Below are 21387 nucleotides of genomic sequence, written 5' to 3' on the forward strand. Positions count from 1 at the left end.
TCTCTTTCTCGTAGGCTGCTAAAGTTACTGAAGGGAAGTTCCAACTATTTAGATAAGACCTTCTGTTTAAAATCTTTCATTCAATAGTGATGACTATAGAAATCATATAGATGAAATATTATTTCACATGGGTAAGAAAATAAAATTTGAGACAGGCAGTGGTGGTGTATGACTTTAGTCCTACCATATGAGAAGCAGAGGCAGGCAGATCTCTGTTCAGTTCGAGGCCAGCGTGGTCTACAAAGCAAGTTCCAGGGCAACCAGGGCTATACAGAGAAACCTGTTTCGAAACCACCACCGCCCTTTGGAAAAAAAACAAACAACAACAAAAAAACCAACAACTGTAGGGCTGGAGAGATGGCTCAGTGGTTAAGAGTACTGACTGCTCTTCTAGAAGACCCTGGTTCAATTCCCAGCACCCATGTGGCAGTTCACAACTGTCTGTCATTCTGCAAAAAACAGAGGAAAGTGACAAACTTTGTCAACACAAGGCAAAACAGTCCTTCAAGTTTCCTGCTTCACTGAAAAGTTTGCCAGATACTCTAGGCCTGTAGGCTGAATATGAATACCCCAACACTGCAGAGGAACTTTGGGTGACTGTGCAGGCAGCATGATGTCTCTGTTGATAGGTAATATTACATCCTTCTGAGTCTTTGATGGAGTTAAAGACTAAATAATTAGAGTTTTAGTTTTCCTTAGTTATGATAGAAAGTAAATTAGGTATAAAACTTTGGAATCACTAAGATAAGATAGATAATGGAGTATTTTCTCTGAATTTGCTAAACACAAATGGACTGAATATTATAAGTGTAATTCTTACTTGATAACTGTTTTTGTTGTATGTAGTTTTGCTTTGTTAAAGTTAAAACTTTTCATTTTTATTTAGACAAAAAGGGGAAAATATTGTAGAATATTATTTTAAGATGAGTTAAAACAAACAAACAAACAAAACTGTCTGTAACTCTAGTTCCAGGGACCCATGACAAAACACCAATGCACATAAGAAAGAGAAAGAAGGAAGGAAGGAAGGAAGGAAGGAAGGAAGGAAGGAAGGAAGGAAGGAAGGAAGGAAGGAAAATTTGAAGCCAGTAAAAACAGGAGATTGCTAAAGACAATCAGAAGGTACCCAGGTATAGAGCAGAGGTCAAGATAAAAAGCGAAGATGATCAAACCTGAGTTATAAGTAGAGTAGTGGTTTGATTGGGAATATCCTCCATAACTAAGATATCTGAACACTTGGATCCAGTTGGTGACACCCTTTGGGAGGTTTAGGAGGACCAGTTTAGCTGGAGGAAGTATGTCACTGGGATGGATGGGCTTTGAGAGAGAAAAAGCCTCTGCTACTTCCAGATTGCTCTCTCTGCTTTGTCCTTGGGATTCAAGATTTGAGCTCTCAGCTCCCTGTTCCTGCTGTCACGCCTGGCACTGGCTGCCATGCTCCTTGCCATGACCAATTCTTACCCATATGGAAACATAATCCAAGATAAACCCTTCCACAGGTTGCTTTTGGTCAGGGTTTATCACTGCAACAGAAAAGTAACTAATACAGGAAGGGTGCTAGTGTTAGAGAAAAACGAAAAGCAGGGGCTGCACTAATTCTGGAATTAAGAGTTACCCTGGTAAGCTCAGTTTTAGACATATTGAGTTTGAAACAATAGCAAAAATGTCCAAACAGAAATACCCAGTGAGCAGCAGGAAATATAGGACTCAGAAAGAGGTCAGAGCAAGTCTATAAATTTGGGATTTTGAAGACATCTAAAAATATTGGGCCGGGCGGTGGTGGCGCACGCCTTTAATCCCAGCACTCGGGAGGCAGAGCCAGGCGGATCTCTGTGAGTTCGAGGCCAGCCTGGTCTCCAAAGCGAGTTCCAGGAAAGGCGCAAAGCTACACAGAGAAACCCTGTCTCGAAAAACCAAAAAAAAAAAAAAAAAAAATATCATCCATGTTTAATAATTGAAAACACTTCCCTTCCTTCCTAGTTGCCTAATCTGCCCAAAAGCGAGCCAAATTTAAATTTAGCATAGGGCTTAGCATTAACTTCAGACTTCAGTGCTGGTACTATATTTTAGTATCATAGTACCTAACCGAAGCTATTAACAGAAAACTCATTAAAGAAAAACCATACTAAGATAATTATTATAAAAGGTCGAAGTAGATTTTATTAAAATAATTATTAGCTGGGCAGTGGTATCACATGCCTTTAATCTCAGCACTTGGGAGGCAGAGGCAAGCAGATCTCTGAGTTCGAGGCCAGTCTGGTCTACAGAGTGAGTTCTAGGACAGCTAGGGCTACACAGAGAAACCCTGTCTCTAAAGACCAAAACAAAGGAAAAGATAATTAATGTGAAATGTCTCAGTAGATATTTCATTTCCTGTAATAGCAGTAAAAATGATGAATATAGGTAATCTTGACATTTAAACACTAGCAGTGCAAAAAAAAAAAAGTGAGTACTCATTACTAGGATTTTAAGCTTATCTACCTTCCTGTCTTAGTTAGGGGTTCCATTGCTGTGATAGAACACCATGACCAAAAGCAGCTTGGGAAGGAGAGGGTTTATTTTAGTCTATAGTTCTACATCATAGGCTATCATGGCCCATCACCGAGGGGGTCAGGGCAGGGACCTAGATGCAGGAACCTAGATGCCACAACCATAGAGGAGTGCTGCTTACTAACTACCCTGTTCTTCATTGCTGGCTTGTATTAGTGTGCATTCTTTTTTTTTTTTTAAGATTTATTTATTGATTATGTATACAGTGTTCTGCCTGCATGTATGCCCGCATGCCAGAAGGCGGCACTGGATCCCATTATAGATGGTTGTGAGCCACCATGTGGGTGCTGGTAATTAAACTCACGTCCTCTGGATGAGCAGCCAGTGCTCTTAACCTCTGAGTCATCTCTCCAGTTTGCATTCTTTTTTTTCCCAGGCTGGCCTCGAACTCGTGATCCTCCTGCCTCCGCCTACTTCAGCAAATCTTACCAGTGTGCGCCACCACAAGCAGCTCCAGCTTGCATTCTTTTTTTTTTTTTTTAAGGATTTTACCATTTTATTAGCATAAAAAAATGACAACAAAACCAAACCATGAACAGGGGAGGAAAGTTGGAAAGAAAAAACACACCCAAGATCTGCTGGGACAAAGGGAAGAGCAGAACCGAGCCCGGGACAGCAGAGGAAAGACGTTTCTAAAGAGTAAGTAAGTATCTATTTGATGACAATCTCCTGACACAAGGCTCGGGGCCCAGAGCCAGGGAGTGGCTCAGGGGCTGGGGGACCAGGGCCTAGGGCTGAGGCAGTGGGCGGCAGTCCATGGGCAGTGATGTACTTCTTGTAGGCCTCACGAATGATCTTGAAGGCTCGAGCAGTGGTTCTTATAGCACCTAGGGCACCACAGTGAGTGGGCCTTCCTACATTAATTATCAATCAAGACAATGCATCACGGACTTGCCCACAGGCCAGTCTGGCAGGGGCATTTCTCAGCTGAGGTTCCTGCTTCCCAAATTACTCTAGCTTGGTCAAGCTGACATAAAACAAGCCAGCACACATACAAATTGATACATCCACATAACATTTACTTAAACACTTCACATCCCTTTATACATATTCACACAGCTTTACAGTATCTTAGTGAAAAAGACAAGTAAGGCAATACACAGATAAATAAGAGAAGTAAATACTTAGAACACTGTCTGTCAGGCATTGCTCTAAACATGAATCCTAACCACCTTTTTATATGTGTTTGATATAAAAACCTTACGAACAGTTATCTTGCCCCAAGACACACAGCTATAAATACAAAAATCTAGCTCTAAGCAGGTAATAGACTAAAACATAGTTTTGATATTCCAAGATCACAAGGTGGAAGGCCTAGGGGCTATTTTCATTTTATGAAAGCATACCGTAAACCTTAGATGAAAGGTCTACTCCGAAAACAACCCTGGTACAAGGAGAAGAGAAAGCAGTTAGGCAGGCAGGTGTGGTGGTGCACACCTTTGAACCCAGCACTTGGGAGGCAGAGGCAGGGGCATGTCTGAGTTCAGGGCCAGCCTGGCCTAACAAAGTGAGTTCCAGGACAGCCAAGACAATCAGGGCTACACAGAGAAGCCCTGTCTACAAACAAAAGATTACTTCAAATATGCTTAAAAAGTATGTTTTTGCCAGGCAGTGGTGGCTTATTGTTTGTTTCTGTTCTTTTGGGGGGCCCGCCACCCAGCTCCCAAATAAATCAGGAGGCTTATTCTTAATTATGAATGCCCAGACCTGGCTTAGTTTCTAGTCAGCTTTTTACTTTAAATTACCCGACTACCTTTTGCCTCTAGGCTTTTCTCGTTCTCTTACTTCTGTGAATCTTACACTTACTCCATTGCGTGCTGGGAAGCTGAGTGTGGCTGGCCCCTGGAGTCCTCCTCCTTCTCTGACTGCTAGATCTCTTCACTCCTCCATCTCTTCCTCCTCCTCCTCCTCCTCCTCCTCCTCCTCCTCCTCCTCCTCCTCCTCCTCCTCCCAGATTTCTCCTTCTACATACACGCTCTGCCTGCCAGCCCTACCTACCGTTTCTCCTGCCTCCCCATTGGCCGTTCAGCTCTTTATTAGACCATCAGGAGTTTTACACAGGCACAGTAACACAGCTTCGCAGAGTTAAACAACATAAACAAAAGTAACACACCTTAAAATACTATTCTACTACAGTGGCACACACCTTTAATCCCAAATTCAGGAGGCAGAGGCAGGAGGATCTCTGATTTCAAGGCCAGCATGTTCTACAGAGTGAGTTCCAGGACAGCCAGGGGTACACAAAGAAACCCTGTCTTGAACCCCCCAAAAAGTATTTTTCAACCCCTGAAGAATAAGAAAGTTGTCATGATACCAAGTCTTCATAAACAATCTTTTTACATCCCAGGCTGCCTTCAGCCTTAATCAGAGAAGCTTCTCTTTACAATGAACAGCAATAAACCCAGAGCATGTGGCTGCTCAAGTGGTTGGTTGAATTGGTTCAGCCCTGAAGTCATTCATACCCTCCCCTAAGGCAGCGGTTCTCAGCCTTCCTAATGCTGCGAAGCTTTAACACAGTTCCTCATGTTGTGGCGACCCCAACCATAACATCATTTTCATTGCTACTTCATAACTGCAATTTTGCTGCTGTTATGAACTGTAATGTAAATATCTATTTTCTGATGGTCTCAGGTGACCCCTTTGATCCCCCAAAGGGGTTGTGACCCACAGGCTGAGAAACACTGCTTACGGGTTGGGAAACATTACAGAAGAAGGGGTGAAAAGGTGTAAGAGCTGGTATGAAAGCTATCTTCTGGGCACAGCACAGCCAATATAATCATGTCCTCACAGTGGCTGGAACAGCCTGCAATGAGCCTGTTATCAATACATCATGTATCTCATGGCCCTGCCCTCCCTGCTAAACTCTTGGCTACTCGTAGATTCTGGGAGAAGAACAGACGTTGTCTAGTCGTGTATACCGCTGAGCTAGCCCACTAGATGCCAAAAAAGAGCTCTAAACCCCTGGCCACACAGATGGTCCTGATCAGACTCATCAAGTCACCAAACAAGATGAATGGAAGCAAAGGGACTCCCCGGAAGGAGGGTGGGGGAGGAGGTAGGAAGGGCTGGGGTTTCAAAGAGCACGGGAGGTGACATATCAGAGTGACTGTAGACTTGTAGAAACCTTCAGAGGACAGATTTAACAGGGGGTATCTTAAAAAGAAAGAAAGACAAACTCCATCCTGAGCACCCTGCAGCAGCCATTCTTCTGTCCCAGTGTCCAAGGCTGGGGTGACAAGTGTGAGCCCCCACACCCAACACAAGCACCTGAAACAAACCCTCAAGGACATTCTCAAGAAGAGACTTTCAAACAGATTATAATGGTTATAGATTATTTTTCAAGATTATTCGGAACTGTATGTTTTTTGAAAAATGAGCTTAAACGGCATATTAGAAAAGAAACAAACGGGCAAAAACAGGTAAAATGTTTCATTCTTTTCTCAACTCCAGAACAAAAAGCAAAAACTTCATAATTACAGAATGGCTGAGTGAAATACCACTGTGAGGATTGCAAAGGATTTGAGACACGTTTTTCTTGTGTGCCAGGTCTTTAATAGGACCTGTCTCCATCGTGTTACTATCAACCTGACTAGATTGCAGCTTTGAATTCACAAGCACTGGAAATGCTGGAGGTACACATAGAAGCCGCTGCGACAGTATGGCTCAGGTCCAAGTCTAGAAGGGGGTTAGCTGCCATTTTCACCCATATTCCTGCAAGTGGAACAGATTTCTTAAAGCTGTAACTCCAGTACTTCTAAGACAGGACAGGAGGCAGAGGCAGGTCAGTTCACAAGCCAGCTAGCCGAGTACAGCAGAAACAACAGCGTATTCTGCATCAACAAGGTAGCTGTTAAGAACCGACTCCCAAAAGTTGGAGTTTCAGCAATTGTAATTACTCCCTAACTTCGCATCTTTCTTTCTGCCCTTCCTAACTCTGTCTCTGTCCTGTGTCACTGGTGCACAGAACTATGACCTGGAGCAGGCTCTTGACTGGTTACTAAAACAAAGCACAGCCCCTAAACACAGACGGTATCAATTAAGAAGTCCTTCCTTCTCTGAGCTTCACTACCAAGCAATGTGCTGGGTGCTGTGCATGTGCTGCATGGCATTCTCAAGCTGAAGTTCCCACCTCACTCCTTCCATTACCCTGAGGCCAGTTCTTTTATGTTCCAGATCATTATGGAAGCACCCACCTACTTAATTCACTTGAATGCCACACAGAAACCTATACTCACAGATGGAGTTGGGTTTCTCAGTGACCAAGGGATTACAATATAATGAGGACTAGAAGGAATTCTGGTGTTGTATGAAATGGTAAATGTCAGTATACAGTGTATTTAAAACATATTATACACAGAGAAAAATAAAAAAGAATACATGTAGCTTTGTTCTGTGTGCTAGCTATCTGCTACATTAACATTCCACAAGCAATAAACCTAGAGTTAACCTGTACCTTGGTTCTAGCATTCTTCCCATCAAAACCTGGTACGGATAAAGTACAGGATAGCATAGAACATCTCTCTTCCCACACACGTGCATACATATGTGTGCATGTGAACGCCAGAGAGGAAGGAAATGCTGTAAGAAGCGATCCAACTATGTCAAGGGAACGTAGGATGCGGATGGAAAGGAATCCTCCTGGCCAAACCTGGGCAATTTGATTATACCAACGCATAACAATAAAGGATTGTAATTCATTAAATAAAAGAGGAACTAATGATTCTGTCACAATAAGTAAATACATAAGAAAGAAAAAGCTCTTCCTTATAGTAGAGTACCAACTAATAAATGAGGAGAAACGATAGCAATAATTAAGTTATAACAGATTCAGGCAAAATCATTACTGGATGCTAAAATAGTAGGTACAAGTTTACAGAATCAAATCCCCATAAATTATTAACTAAAAAATGGGGCTGAAGAAATGACTGTGGTTAAAAGAATGTGCTGTTGCCAGGCGGTGGTGGCACACGCCTTTAATCCCAGCACTCGGGAGGTAGAGCCAGGTGGATCTCTGTGAGTTTGAGGCCAGCCTGGTCTACAGGACAGGCACCAAAACTACACAGAGAAACCCTGTCTCGGGGGGTGGGGGGGTGGGGTGCTGTTTCTGCAGAAGACCTCAGCTGAATTCCCAGCACTCACACAGTAGCTCACAAACATCTGTAATTCCACTTCCCGGAGATCCAATACACTCTTCTGACCTCTTCTGGTACCAGGCACACACGTGGTGTACAGACATACATGCAGGCAAAACATTCATGCATATAAAATAAAAATAAATCTTTTCTTAAATGTAAAGAATTCATTTCCTAGTGGAGTAAACTTTGGCAGTGAAACCAACACCAAGTGTCCTGTGATCTGACTCAGAGAATACAGACCTTTGTGGCAGTTTTGCCGGATTTGTATTAATTTCAATCACTATAATATTAGACAAAGCCAAGTTCAGAGACATTCCGTAAATAACTGACCCATTTTTCTTCTAAGATAAAAGTGCATTTTATTTAAAAAAAAAAAAAAAAAAACTAACATTGAAGGTCCACACACTGGGGTATAGGGGGGTACAATGTCCCCAGTGCATAGTCAAATAAAAAAAATCACATATATTTGTACTTACTTATATAAGTGCACACACATACATAATGTATATATGTATTTGCATAGAAGAAGGGGAAGGGAAACTAGAATGATAAATTGGACGGTATGTTAAGTTGATAAATCTAGGTAAAGGGAAAAGTCTAAGACCTCAAAATGCTGACTACCAATATTTCCTGCCAAACCTGAACATCTTCCAGAGTTCCATACACCAATGAACTACAATGGTCATCTAGTTGTACAAGACAGAAACCAGGGAGTGATCATTACTACTATTGCCCTCTCTTAGCCCTCAAAAATATTCAGAACCCAGTCCAAATCTTCCCCTTACCATGTCAACTTACATCTCTTTGGTCCATATAACTAGCACTTTTCATCTCAATTACTACATTTATTGCTAATTTTATCTCCCCATATTCATTTTTGTTCTCACTCCAGAGCATACCCTACTTGGGGCTGAGACAATAGCTCAGTGGGTAAAATGTTTGCTGTGCAAGCAAAGGAGCCTGAGTTCAGATCCCCAGCACCTCTGTAAAGAGATGGGTGTGACAGCACACACCTAGAACCCCAGTGCTGGGAAGGAGACAGGGGCATCTTGGGGTTTTTGATGCCAAGCAAGCATAGTCAAAGCGGTGAGCTCCAGGTTCTGAGAGAGCCTGTCTTTAAAAAAAAAAGGTAAAGAGCAATAGAGGAAGACACTTAATGCTGACCTCTGTGAAAGCACCTGTGCATCTGCATGCACAAATACACACACACACACACACACACACACACACACACACACACACACACACGCACACACACATTTTTAATTAATTAAAATCAAATTTAAAATGAAGTCATTCTCTCTAGTCAAACTCTGCTTATTTTGCATAAGCAAATTCAATCATGGCACAGAGCCCATCCATCCCAAGGGTTTTCAATTATTTTTCCTTCTCTGAGGATTAAAATCCTTCCTCTGGCCTGTAAGAAAAAAGTGACCCTGTCTCTGCCAGCCATACTCAGCTTCCAGAAACCAAGTTCTCATCGACTGCAGAGCCTGTGCACATTCTGGTCACCCGTGTTGCCATGCTCTTTCTTCCTATTCTTTACACCCCTTAGATTCCCAGGGGCCAGTCATTCACAGCTTGGTCCAATTTCCCTTTAACAAAAGGAAAGAATGTACCATTTATTCTGCTGTCCCTATATCTCAATGGCCTTTACTTTTAAGACTATTCAATTCTATTATAAAAGATGAGTGAGTTTGTAGTTTATAAAGCATAACTGTGTTGAGATATTTAAAGAAAGGAAAAGTTTAGCAAGCAGAGACTCAATAGGATGTATTGAAGTGTTAGTAGTATATGTATAGCAAACATAGGGAATGGAAAAAATAAAGATATCCTAATATTCATGAAGCACCTAGATACTAAATATTCATGCTACAAATATATACACATATATGGTACTAAATATTTATGATACAGTAAATATAGAGACAAAGGATCTATAAAAATTAATATTCATGAGTCCTTAATCCAGCCACCCAACAATGATCGCTATTTTGGCCTATGTCTGCTACCCAAGGAACACAAAATCCATGACTATTCATCAGGCTTCCTTTTCTGAGTCTAGGTGACCATACTTAATATTATACTTTCCAGATTCATCCATTGTTTTTTCTTTACCAATTTTGTGATTCATTTTTCTTTACAGCTGAATAACATTCCATTGTGTCCATGCACCACATTTTCTTTATCCGCCCACCTGTTGATGAACACTTAGAGTGGTTCCACTTCCCTGCTATCACAATGTTAATATACATGGATAATATAACATGGATGTGCAAGTGTCTCTGTGGAGGAGAGAGAGCCTTTGGGTTTGTTCCAGGAGTGGTACAGCTGAAACCCAAGAAGTTGTATTGAATAGCATTGAATTGCAACAAGCAAGCCACAAGAAAGACAAAATGAGACAGAGAGGGAGTCTACCTATTGGAAAAACAAAGACGGAAAACTTAGAACGAATGGCCCTTTTGCAGATCCTGACAGGGACAAGTCAACTACTGGAAAAAGAAAATGAATGTATGAAACAATCAGAAATGCTAACCCTTATGCCTTGGGTGGGACTTGTGGTGATGACAGTGACATGGGTAGATTTGAATTTGCCTTTGGACAGACAGAGCAGTTTCAGATTTGCCTGAAATAATTGGTGGGAGTGGAAGTGGAGTATTTACAGATGGATCAAGACTGGCCACAAGATCACGACTGCGGCGGTAATGAGGCCACAAAACTTTCCTGTTACTATACATGGATGAGAGGTATCATCAAAAGGTTTTGTTTAAGAAAAAGAAAACAGCAAGAAAAGACTGCAGAACTTACACGTACTAATCGGGAAAGGGCTCTGAACCGTGTTTCTGGCTGGTGTCTGGACCACCTATTGCTATTCTGTACCAGGACTACTAGAGAAGGAAGCCCACCCGTGATGACGGGCACAGCTAAAGGGGTCACGGGAAAAAGAGCACCCGGAAACTCAGGACTCTTGGAGTTTTCAAACCAATAAATCCTCTTTACTGTTAGTCAATTTGAGTTGTGTTTTCCATTAATTACAAATGAAACTCTCCTGCCCACTTCCAACCTTGTCACAGTTGTCTACATTTACCACCTTTAACTTCCGATGGATTCCCCATCATAACTTTTAGTCCTACCCGAATCCAGTCCCTATGCTATTTCCAGGTTTGGGTTTTCTTTATGGTAACATGTATGTAACATGAAGTATACCTTTCAGCCATTTTTTTCTTTTTTAACCTTTCAGCCTTTTTAAAGTGTACTCCATGAAAGCTTCTGAAAAAGATTTCTGAGGATGCCACCTTGCCCAGAATATAAACTGAGTAGGTCAGGGTCCCAGGCAAGAAGGAAAAATTTCATTATGTTTAGCTGGATGGTCAAAGATAATTTAATTAGCCCCTCTATGCCTGTTTCTTCATTTATTTAAAAAGGAAAACTACATTTCCTAACTTCTTGCTTTCAATCTGGATATTGTTTCCATGCTGATATACAAATACCCTTTAAATCTGGCACTGTGTTACAAGCTTCCAGCAGGGATAGAGAATGCTATCGGCATTTGGACAAGAACTAAGGATGCTGATGAAATTCTATAATGTACAGGACAGCCCCTAGAATGAAGAATTACCTGATCAATAGATCTACAGTTGGGAAACCCTGATTTAGAGACTTAGGGGAAGAAATAACATATCTGCTCAATAGAGTTGTTCTCAGAACTAAAAGAAAAATTCATGTAAAATGCTTTGAATAGTAACTGACTCAAAGTGCATGTTATAATAAAATAATAACAGTTTTTATTTTAATTCAGTGTGTTTAGGGTAATTTATCTACTAACAACAACAACAACAACAAAACCCAGTCGTAAGTACTGTGCACTAACTTACCTTTCAAGCTAGTTTTCCTGACTTCATTACATAAACCTCGATAACCCTGTGGCCTCACTACCACCCCCTGGCCAGCCTCCCTCCACCACCTGCACACAAACCATTGTCTCCATCTCCATCGCCTGTTTCCAGGCTCTTGTTGAAAACAGCCTCCTTTACTACACAGACCTTGCTTCCAACTGCTGAGCTGCTGAGCTGCAAGTGTGCTCTCCAGACTAGCAGCTCTGCCATCCCGACCAGCCTCCCTGGGAATGTCACTGTCCCACTGCAGAGAGACTTTGCTCTCTGCTTAAACCACTGTCTGTCCAGCACCTTTCCTCCAGGGCTCCAGGGCTATCCTCCTTTCTTCTAAAATCTAAATCAACATTTACTCATTTCTTTATGTCTGGGGGGAGGGAGGGAGGGAGGCTTGTGTCGTGGCGTATGTGTAAAGGTCAGGGAAGAGCTTGTCAGGGTCAGTCAGCTATCTCCTTTACCACGTACTTCCCGGGGATCAGACTCAAGCGGAGCCATCCCACTGGCCCACTTACACTGCAATTCTTAGCTCTGATTGCTCCGATTCTGCCTCCTTTTTCTTCACATCCCCACTCTTCTGAACTGTCCTCTACAATCACATCTACTTACAACTTCAGGTGAACTGTTACTAGTCACAGAATATCAGATTATTAACTCCAGACTCAGCCTTATTTGTAACTACCAACTTTCCTGGATGTCTCAGACAACATATTTGGACTTATAGACCTGCTGCTCCTCTGTAAACTGGTGTCACAGTTTACCTTCCCAGTCACGAAGACTCCAAGTTTCATTCCTCTAAATCCTCAAGTGGCCTTACCCTCATTTCTACTCTTAAAATCACCCATGGGTCCCAAATTCAGTCCTTTAGAAAGACTAAGGATGACATTTCTGCAACAATTCTGTCACTTGCTTCTTTTCCATTCCTTTGGCCCATGTAAAACAGATCTTAACTATTAAAAGCGCATACTAAGTCAGACTTCCCTGGTTGTGAGCCTAGTTCCATTGGTTTCATGCCTTTGGATAAGCTCCTAAACCCATCAGTAACACTGGGATGAGTAACAGTTTCCACCTCTTCAGGCCACCATGAGGATTAAAATGAGATACTACGTGAGGGGATGACACCCAGGAACTGCTCCGTGAACACAGCGGCTCCAGTGGTGTTTCCCCCCCACCTCAGCCCTCATCACGGCTCACCCAGCCTGACTCTGGCAATAATGTCCCAAACAGCCTCTCTGCTGAGTCTCTTCTTCCCCTCCTGGCTACTCAATGCTCTAACAGTCCTTGTAAATGGAGTCAGGACTACTAAAGGATTTGAACAATATCTGCTGGGACACAAATGTAATAAGGTATACTTCAACAGCAATGATTTTATACCACTAACTGGATGACATAAGGAAAATGGGGGCTGGGAAGATGGCGCTGTCTTTAAGTAACCGTGCTTGTTGCACAAGCACGAGGGCCTGAGCTGGACCACACACAGAAAGTCAGGGTTGGCGGGAGCATTACCTATAATCCCAGCATGAGAAGGGAGGAAAAAGATCTCTGGGGCTTGCTGGCCAGCTAATCTAGCCAGATTGGTGAGCTCAGGTTCAATGAGAAACCTTGTCTCAAAAAGTGGAGAACAATTCTGCCTAAGGCCTTTAAAGGCCCACGCACACATGTGACTGTACACACACACACACACACACACACACACACACACACACACAGAGAAATATAGCTACTAAGGTTCAATGATCTATTGACACTATAAAATGGGCCTCAAGGGGGTCAGGATGGCTCACATTTGCAATCCCAGCACTCGAGAGACTGAATAGGAGGACTCACATGAATTCCAAGCTAGTTAGAACTACACAGTAAGAACCTGTCAAAACACACACACACACACACACACACACACACACACACACACACACACACACACACACACCAGGCATAGTGGTACATCCCAGCACTTAGAAGGCAGAGACAGAGAACTTCTTTGAGTTCCAGGCTAGTCTGGTCTATATAGTGAGTTCCAGGCCAGCCAGGGCTATATAGTAAGACCCTGTCACACAACACACACACACACACACACACACACACACACACACACACACACACACACACACTCAGGAGTGTGAGAAGGACAGAGAGAAAGAGTGGGATTCATTCCAAGAGATTCTACTCCCATCAGCTGGAAGAATCAAAAGTACAAATCATTTAAGGCAATCTCAGTTATACGGCTGCTTGAATGTGTGTTTTCAAACACAGGAGCGGTCACCGCACAGTTTAGCCTCCTCTTTTGTGACCAGAAAACCTACTGTGGCTGTAAATTCATTTATACAAACTTATTCTTTATTTAAACAAAACCATAGCTGTATTCTTTGAGAAAATAAAAGTATTAAGACTGGGAACCATTATCCCCAGCACGCCCTCTAGAAACTGAGGCAGCAGGATCAGGGTTCAATGTCATTCTTGGTTCAATGGTGAATTCAAGGTCACCCTAGACTACATGAGACTTTGTCTTTCAAAAACCAAAAATTAATGAATATACACACTCTCTAAAAGATGGGGGCTTTGGGATATTTTTTCAGGAAAGAAGAATATTATTCACACAAATACCTATCTGCTTTCTAGGTATCACAATGCTAGTGTCTTATTGGTTTTACAATTCAATTAATTTATTCTTTGCCCATAATCAATTCCACATTAACCATTTTGAATTGCTTTTCCAACATCCAGTTCTAAAACTGATGATATTTTGTATATCAAAAGTTAGTCAACAGCCTGTGTTTTGCTGGGTAGTGGTGGTGCGCGCCTTTAATCCCAGCACTCGGGAGGCAGAGCCAGGCAGATCTCTGTGAGTTCAAGGCCAGCCTGGGCTACCAAGTGAGTTCCAGGAAAGGCGCAAAGCTACACAGGGAAACCCTGTCTTGAAAAACCAAAAAAAAAAAAGTTAGAAGAGACTAGTAAGATTGTTCAATTGATAAAAAGCCCTTGCTACCAAGTCTGACAATTTGAGTTCTAGTCCTGGAACCCACATGGTAAAAAGAGAGAACCAATTCCAGCAAGTTGTCCTCTAATGGGTAACATATAAATATAATTCAACAAATTATTTCTAAAACTTTGAACATTTCTAACAACAACAAAAAATCTGTACATTATCCTAAAAAGTTGGGTTAACATTTTGAATAAGTGAATACAATTATTAGCTTTGAAATATTTGTCTATTAACCTTTCTATGTGTTTACGGCAAATAAAAATGTATCAAAAAAATCTTACCTTTTTTCTATTTATAAGTTTATGTTTTAAAGATTGTCACTAAAAGCTGGAGAGATGGCTCAGTGGTTAAGAGCACTGGCTGCTCTTTCAGAGGACTGGGGTTCAATTCCCGGGACCCACATGGCAGCTCACAACAGTCTCTAAGTCCAGTTCCACAGCATCCAACACCCTCACACAGACATACATGCAGGCAAAACACCAATGCACATGAAATAAAAAGAAAAAAAAAAAGAATGTCAATAAAGCAAAGCAAAAAATGGAACATGCTGGCACACGTCTCTAACCCTAGCACTGAGATGGATGCCAATCTGGACGCCATATCAAGACCAGGCCAGCTGAACATACACAGTGAAACCCATGAGCTATCTCAGAAAACACACACACACACACATTTTAAGGAATATATCCATTTGTAAGTTACTCTCTTAAGGTCTTACTTAGACCTTTTTATCCATGCCAATTGCTGCCCTGGCTTCCTCCTGCTTAAACGTGGAGCACACTGACATCAGTTGTGAACCCCAGTGTACAACAATGCCAAGCACGGCAGAGCGCCTGGCAGAAGTCAGATCCACTGATAGTATATTCCTTGACTTCCTTTCTTCTCAAGTGTGTTCTAGTACTCCCGAAGCCAGTGACCGGCCTGACATACATCCAGAAAGTAGGGCATTTTTGCCCAGAAGCCTCTGCAAGAGTGAACAGCAAAACGTTCACTTTTGTACTGGAAGCACCCTCTCAGTTCAAACGGCAAAAATACCCCCCCCCCCCCGCCCCCCCCTCTAGCTTCCACACGGGAAACCATGTCAATTTCCCTGGTTTCTAAATAGTTAAAGAGCCTCATTTGTTCTCTAAACAGAGATTAGGATACTGCTCCCCATTCCTTCTATCAAATTTTTAAAACGTATTATCTGTGCTTCCGATAAGACATACACAGAAAAATTCCTTCTAAACTAACTCGAATACTTTTCTAAACCGAAGGGTATTCATCTACTCTTTAACCTAGATGTGCAAGTCCTGAAAACACTTGCCTGTGTATAAGGTTAAACAATAACACTGGATTAAACCATTTAGCCATGTATTTTCACAGTCCTAAACTGGAAACCAGTCCTCCTCCACAAAACATCCAGAGAACATTTTGCAAGCTCAGAGGAACTTCTCTAATTTTTTTTTTTTTTAAGCATTCCACAACATGAGCTCCTAAAGCAAGAGCTAAGGAATTACAGCAGGAGGCCCCTTTCCTGTTATTCTGCAAAGGCTGGGTTATGGAGGGAGTGTTTAATTGCCACTGTACTACAGGATTTGTGTCAACAGCACATTCCCCCCACCTCCACCCCCCCAAAAAAAAACACACTTCTACTTCAAAAAGAAAACCTCAAAGCAGGGAGGTTTTGTTTATCTGGTTTTATGATGTCCAAATACATTTGGAAAAAGGAATATGCCTCGACGATATTAAGTGTAAACAGCACCATAGAGTCAGAAAACTAAAAGCGGTTTTAATGGGTGGCTTAAGGAGGATTTGACATGGGTATGGAAGACTGATAGGGGAATAAAGAATGACAAAAATTAACACTGCACTTCAACAGAGACCACCTTTCATCCTATAGAGCATGAACAGCAGCCACCATTACAAATGTCAAAATCAATACAGTACCACGGACCACCCACCTTCTTCCAGCAATAACGAAACTCAGATTTCTTGGTAGGGTAATCACAATTACGACTGCGAGGAAAATGTATGCAGCACAATGAGGAAAACACCACAAATTAAAGCCATTTTGGGAAAACGCGACAATTTGCTCGTTGAATTTAGACACACGCGCGCGCGCACACACACACACGCTATCCAATAATAGGAATCTGGTCAATCTCTCCTCCCGCGATCAGTCAAGGGCACCTCATTTAGGACCAAACCTGTCTTCTTTCTCTCTCCTAGTGCTTGTCTCCCATCATCTCCCTGAACCTGTACCGGAAGACACACATGGGGGGGGAGGTGGTTGGAATCAGGAACAAAAACCGGGATGTGGACACCATCGGGAGGAAGAGGAAGGGAAGACACCACTTACCTGTCCCAAAGGCTTTGGCCACCAGCCAGGCCAGATTGCAGGCGATTTTGGCCCTGGAGAAGTCATAGTGGTCAAAGGGTTTGATGGCTGGAACAATGAACGTCCTTTTCATCTCCCGCGGGTCTGCAGCATCCCCCATCTTTCACGGCGGCTGGTCGGGATGGCGGGACGACAGCCTTCACATGGTGTGACGGAAAGGGGAGTTCAGATCGTCCGCGCCGGTCGCGGCCCTCCCGGGCTCCGGGCGCGGAAAAGCTCAGCTGCGGTCGTCGTCGCGAGCCCGCTGCCGCCCGCGGGAGTCGCCGCGGCCCCGGGCATAGACGTGAGGCGGCGCCGGGCCGCGCTCGCTCCGGCCCCGGGTCTGCCCCGCCGCCTCCCCTTTGTCTCCGTTTCAGTCACACGGGCTCGGAGGAGGGTGGCGGCTGCGAGGGCCCGGAATGCTCGGGCGGGGGCAGCCTGGACGATCACGTCGCGGACAGTGTCCCGGCCATGGCGGAGCGCGCACGCCCCGCCTCACTCCCGGCCGCCCCTCGGGCCGCGGGACCCGCCGCCGCCGCAAACGTCAGAATCGCTGCAGCGCGCGAGCCGCCCGCGGCCCGGCGCTTCCCCGGCGCTCCCGTCGCCGCCGCCCGCCTCCTCGGCGAAGCTCACGGCCCCGAGGCAGCGGCCTGGAGGAGGCCGCAAATCACGGGCCCTCGGCTCCTGCCTTATCGGGCTGGTCCTCGTATTTTCCGCTACCCCTCCCGAGGCCGGCCGCGTCGCTCCCCTTCAGCCGCCGCCGCCGCCGCCGCCGCCGCTGCGGTTTTCCGGCTGCGGCACTGGATGGAAAGAGCAGATGGGGAGACTGGGCATGCGCCTGGCGCGCCCGGCCCCGCCCCCGCCGCGGCCTCGCGCCGCCGCGCGCACTGAGCATGCCCAGCCTCGCCGCCGCCCGCGCCGGGCTCCGCGCCCCTACCCTTTAATCAACAGGAGTTCCCGCTGGAGTCCCCGGCTTTGGGCTCCTGCCGCTGACACTGCTGGAGGAGGGCAGGAAAGAAAGGGAGGAGAGAGGCTTTTCCCTCCAGCTACACGTGTCTCCGCCAAGAGAACTGATACTTATTCCAAATGCTGCGTATGTCACACGCTTATTGCTGCGAACTTGCCTTGCCCACCCGTTGAGTCCTTGCAGTAACCCTGAGAGGTCGGTGTTTACAGCTGGTTGACCACGAACTTAGGGAGGGATGCTGTGAGTTAAGGCACCCACGGGGTTTAACCAGGGTTGAAGGTCAGGGTTAAAGTCTCCAAACCTGTATTATTTTCATATAAAGACATTTTAACTTGATACTCCCCACCGAAGTTTTCTAACCGAGGGGACAGTGTTTCCGCGCCTTCTGTTTCCTCACAGAAAGAGAAGCAGGAATCGTTTCACAAACAAAAAATCCACAATTATGATTTTTCGTAGATTTCTATGGATAGGTTTTGTCAGAACGCTCTGGACTCCCCGATCGAGATTTCTCAGACCTGTGCACAGGTCCTGTCACTGTGGTCTCTGTCCTTGTGACTTTAAGCCCCTCCACAATAGTCACTCCCACCAGAAAGCCTTCCCTGATGGTAACTGCCAACTTCCCAAGCGGAGCTGTCATATAGGCGCCTCCCCGACTGTTTCCAGAGCAATGTGTATCCCTTTATATCATAACTCTCATCACATTGCATGCCAATCACTGTCAATCACACAGATGACATTGTCTATCTGTGGCACCTATACAATGCTCACCCTCACAGTAGCTGCTCTGTTAAAGGGTGACTGTGACTGTAGTTAACACTGAGTTTGGTTAGCTTGTTAATTCCTCACATCGTATGTTAGCACATTGTAGTTTAATTTTAATTATATAACCCTGTTTGTTTTCAGACGAGAGAACTGAGACTCAGAAAAGCATCTTAAATTGCAGAGATAGTAAAGGCGCACTCACAGTTTGAACCCAAAACTGCCTTACGTTGTACACCGAGGGCCTCCCCATTATTATCAGCCGTTAAGAGGGGAGGCATATGACACATGAGGGGAGGAGCTTTGGACCCTACTATCTCCATGGGCAAACCCCTCCCTTTTGATTCTGCTTAATCCCTAGAAACACTCCTCCCTGAGCCCAATAAGGCATTACAGATAAGACTCCGATAACAATGCGGAGCAGGGGGGGAAATGTCACTAATAACAATATGCCATTGAGGGATTGGCATATTTTTTCTATAATTCAATTAATATTAATGGGGTTTTTTTCATAGGCAGGGTCCTTTGTAAAATTAACATATTAACATATAAATACTAGTGGTCCAAGCACATTCACATGATAACTAGTTTCCATATCTATCTGGTGAAATGAACACTAATTATCTTCCCGTTCTAGATGTAGGACTGAGGATCACGGAGATCTAGTGGTACGACCAAGATTTCTGGGTCCCTTTGTATCAGAGTCTAGCTTCAAATCCAAACCCAGGGCTTCTGTCTCCACTCCTCATTTTTCTGGGCTCCTGCTCCCTCCCTGGATAGTGACTGGCACATATACAGATAAACAGTACATAGTGTAAAAACGGTACATGTTATAAGAGATAAAAAGGCGGAGCAAAAACATGTGGGTGGGGGTGCTTGGAAGGTGTCTTAGAGACTTCTGTTAAAGCTAATGTTCTTAAATTCAATTTCAACTGGATTCTAGAGCATACATATCAAGTTAAGAGAAATCTATAACCTAGAAAAAGTTAGAAAGCGTTCCTGAGATACACCATCTGTTATTATAGGAATCTCCTAGCAAATAGAAGATTCTCAAAGCCAGCGAGCAACCAGACCTAGTCACCTTTGTGCAGCCCATGGTCTAGCACAGCCCTGTGCTCAGACAGAGCTCGCAATGAAAGAATGTTGAATCTCACTGCAAACTGTCTCAACCTAAATAAACTACACGAGGAAGAGAAGAAGACAAAGACAGTTAGGTGCTCTGACTTGTCCCTTGATTCAACAGCGACGCTTTAGTGAGGATAGTATTCCTCTGACCCCAATTGAGAAGGAGTGTGTTTAGGAATGAGGCTCTGAGGGAAGCTCTCAAACAAGGGACAGCCTTTACTTTCAGGGGTCACAGTGGGAGGCTGCCATTAACAGGGAAACACCCTGAGTACAAAGAAGGAGGATTCATTTTCAGGGTGGCAGACACTCTAATAGGGTGTTCTTTGTGACACCTTCAGAATGGTCCTTTTGAAAGCTGGCTATCTCTGTGGACTATCACTGTCCAGAAGAAAGGCTCTCCTCTGCCTTCTGAAGACAACTGACAAAGCTTGGTGCTTCTTCGGGCCTGCTCGTCCAGCTGCAGAGCTTCCTTCTGCCTTTTAGTTCTTCAGGTCTGGGGTCTCAGAGTATCAGGGGCTCTTATTCCCATGCATACACCACTCCCTTCTTTATCTTGTTCCCCTCCGGTTTCCTGGAAATCCTGAAATGTCAAGCAGACTTCTTTCCTTATGGTCATCCTCTGCTCAAGCCTTTCAATAGATTTATGCTTATTCATTCACTCATCAGCCAGTATTGATGGGGCTCCCAAGTGCTGAGGATTCAGTGTTGAACCAGACAGCTGAAGAAGCAGCTTCCTAAGCTGGGCATGGTGACATGGGCCTGTAATTCCAGCACTGCATATAGGAGATTAAGACAGGAGGATCAGAGGTTCAATGCCATCCTAGACCACATAAGTTCAAGGTCAGCCTGAGCTACATGAGAACCTGTCTCAAAAACAAGGAAGGAGAGAGAGAGAGAGAGAGAGAGAGAGAGAGAGAGAGAGAGAGAGAGAGAGAGAGAGAACAAGGGGGAGGAGTCAGTAACATCAAATTCTTAATGAGAAAACATGGACACACAGAGCCCCTATGATCTAAAAAGCCCCGTTTGTTTTCACTGTCAGGGTCTACGCCATCAGAGGTTAAAAGCCTCGTTATTTCCCCCATAGAAAACTTCATCCTAGTGCTCAGGTGACAAAGCGCTTGCCCAGCATATAAGAAGCCCTGGATTTGACCTCCAGCATTGGACCTGGAGGTGCACACCAGGAATCTCAGCTCTTGGGAAGTCGAGATGGGAAGATCAGGAGTTCAAGGCTATCCTGGGATTTGTAGTGAACTTGAGACCAGCCTGGGCCACAAAAGATCCTTCTCTTCAAAAGAAAGGGAGAGGGGAGGGGCAGGAAGGAGAAGGAGAGAGAGTTGATATTATTTTAAATAGTGTATTGTGTGTTAGCATATCCATTCAGTTACTGTGATAGCAGCTAGCACTCACTGGGCGCCTTCTGTGCACCAGGCTGTGTTCTACATATATTAACTTACTGAATCTCATCACAGCCCTATTATCCTCATTAGGTGGATAAAACCACTGAGCAGAAGGCTTAAGTAATTAGAAGACGTTAGGTTGTTGAAACTTAGGAGCTAGACTGTAAGAAAACCAAATCATCTAGGTTAAGAATAGGGATTGGAGATATAGCTCAAGGGTAG

The 21387-nt window shown here is 44.1% G+C and overlaps 1 protein-coding gene across 4 annotated transcripts in view; it reads right to left on the reverse strand.

The window, feature by feature from the left end:
• Positions 1–17442, reverse strand: part of Camsap2 (calmodulin regulated spectrin associated protein family member 2) — an 89057-nt gene extending 71615 nt beyond the window's left edge. The window contains exon 1 of one of the 4 annotated variants that reach the window (XM_052737076.1): positions 16900–17442. In XM_052737076.1, the coding sequence (XP_052593036.1) occupies positions 16900–17038 (139 nt within the window). In that variant the 5' untranslated portion in view covers positions 17039–17442. The remainder of the gene's footprint in view (positions 1–16899) is intronic. The other 3 variants (XM_052737074.1, XM_052737077.1, XM_052737075.1) reach the window with 3 other exon arrangements.
• Between the last annotated feature and the right edge of the window lie 3945 nt (positions 17443–21387).

Source organism: Peromyscus californicus, unplaced genomic scaffold (assembly GCF_007827085.1).
Source record: "Peromyscus californicus insignis strain IS unplaced genomic scaffold, ASM782708v3 Scaffold_14__1_contigs__length_90479793_seg_2, whole genome shotgun sequence".
NCBI lineage: Eukaryota > Metazoa > Chordata > Mammalia > Rodentia > Cricetidae > Peromyscus > Peromyscus californicus.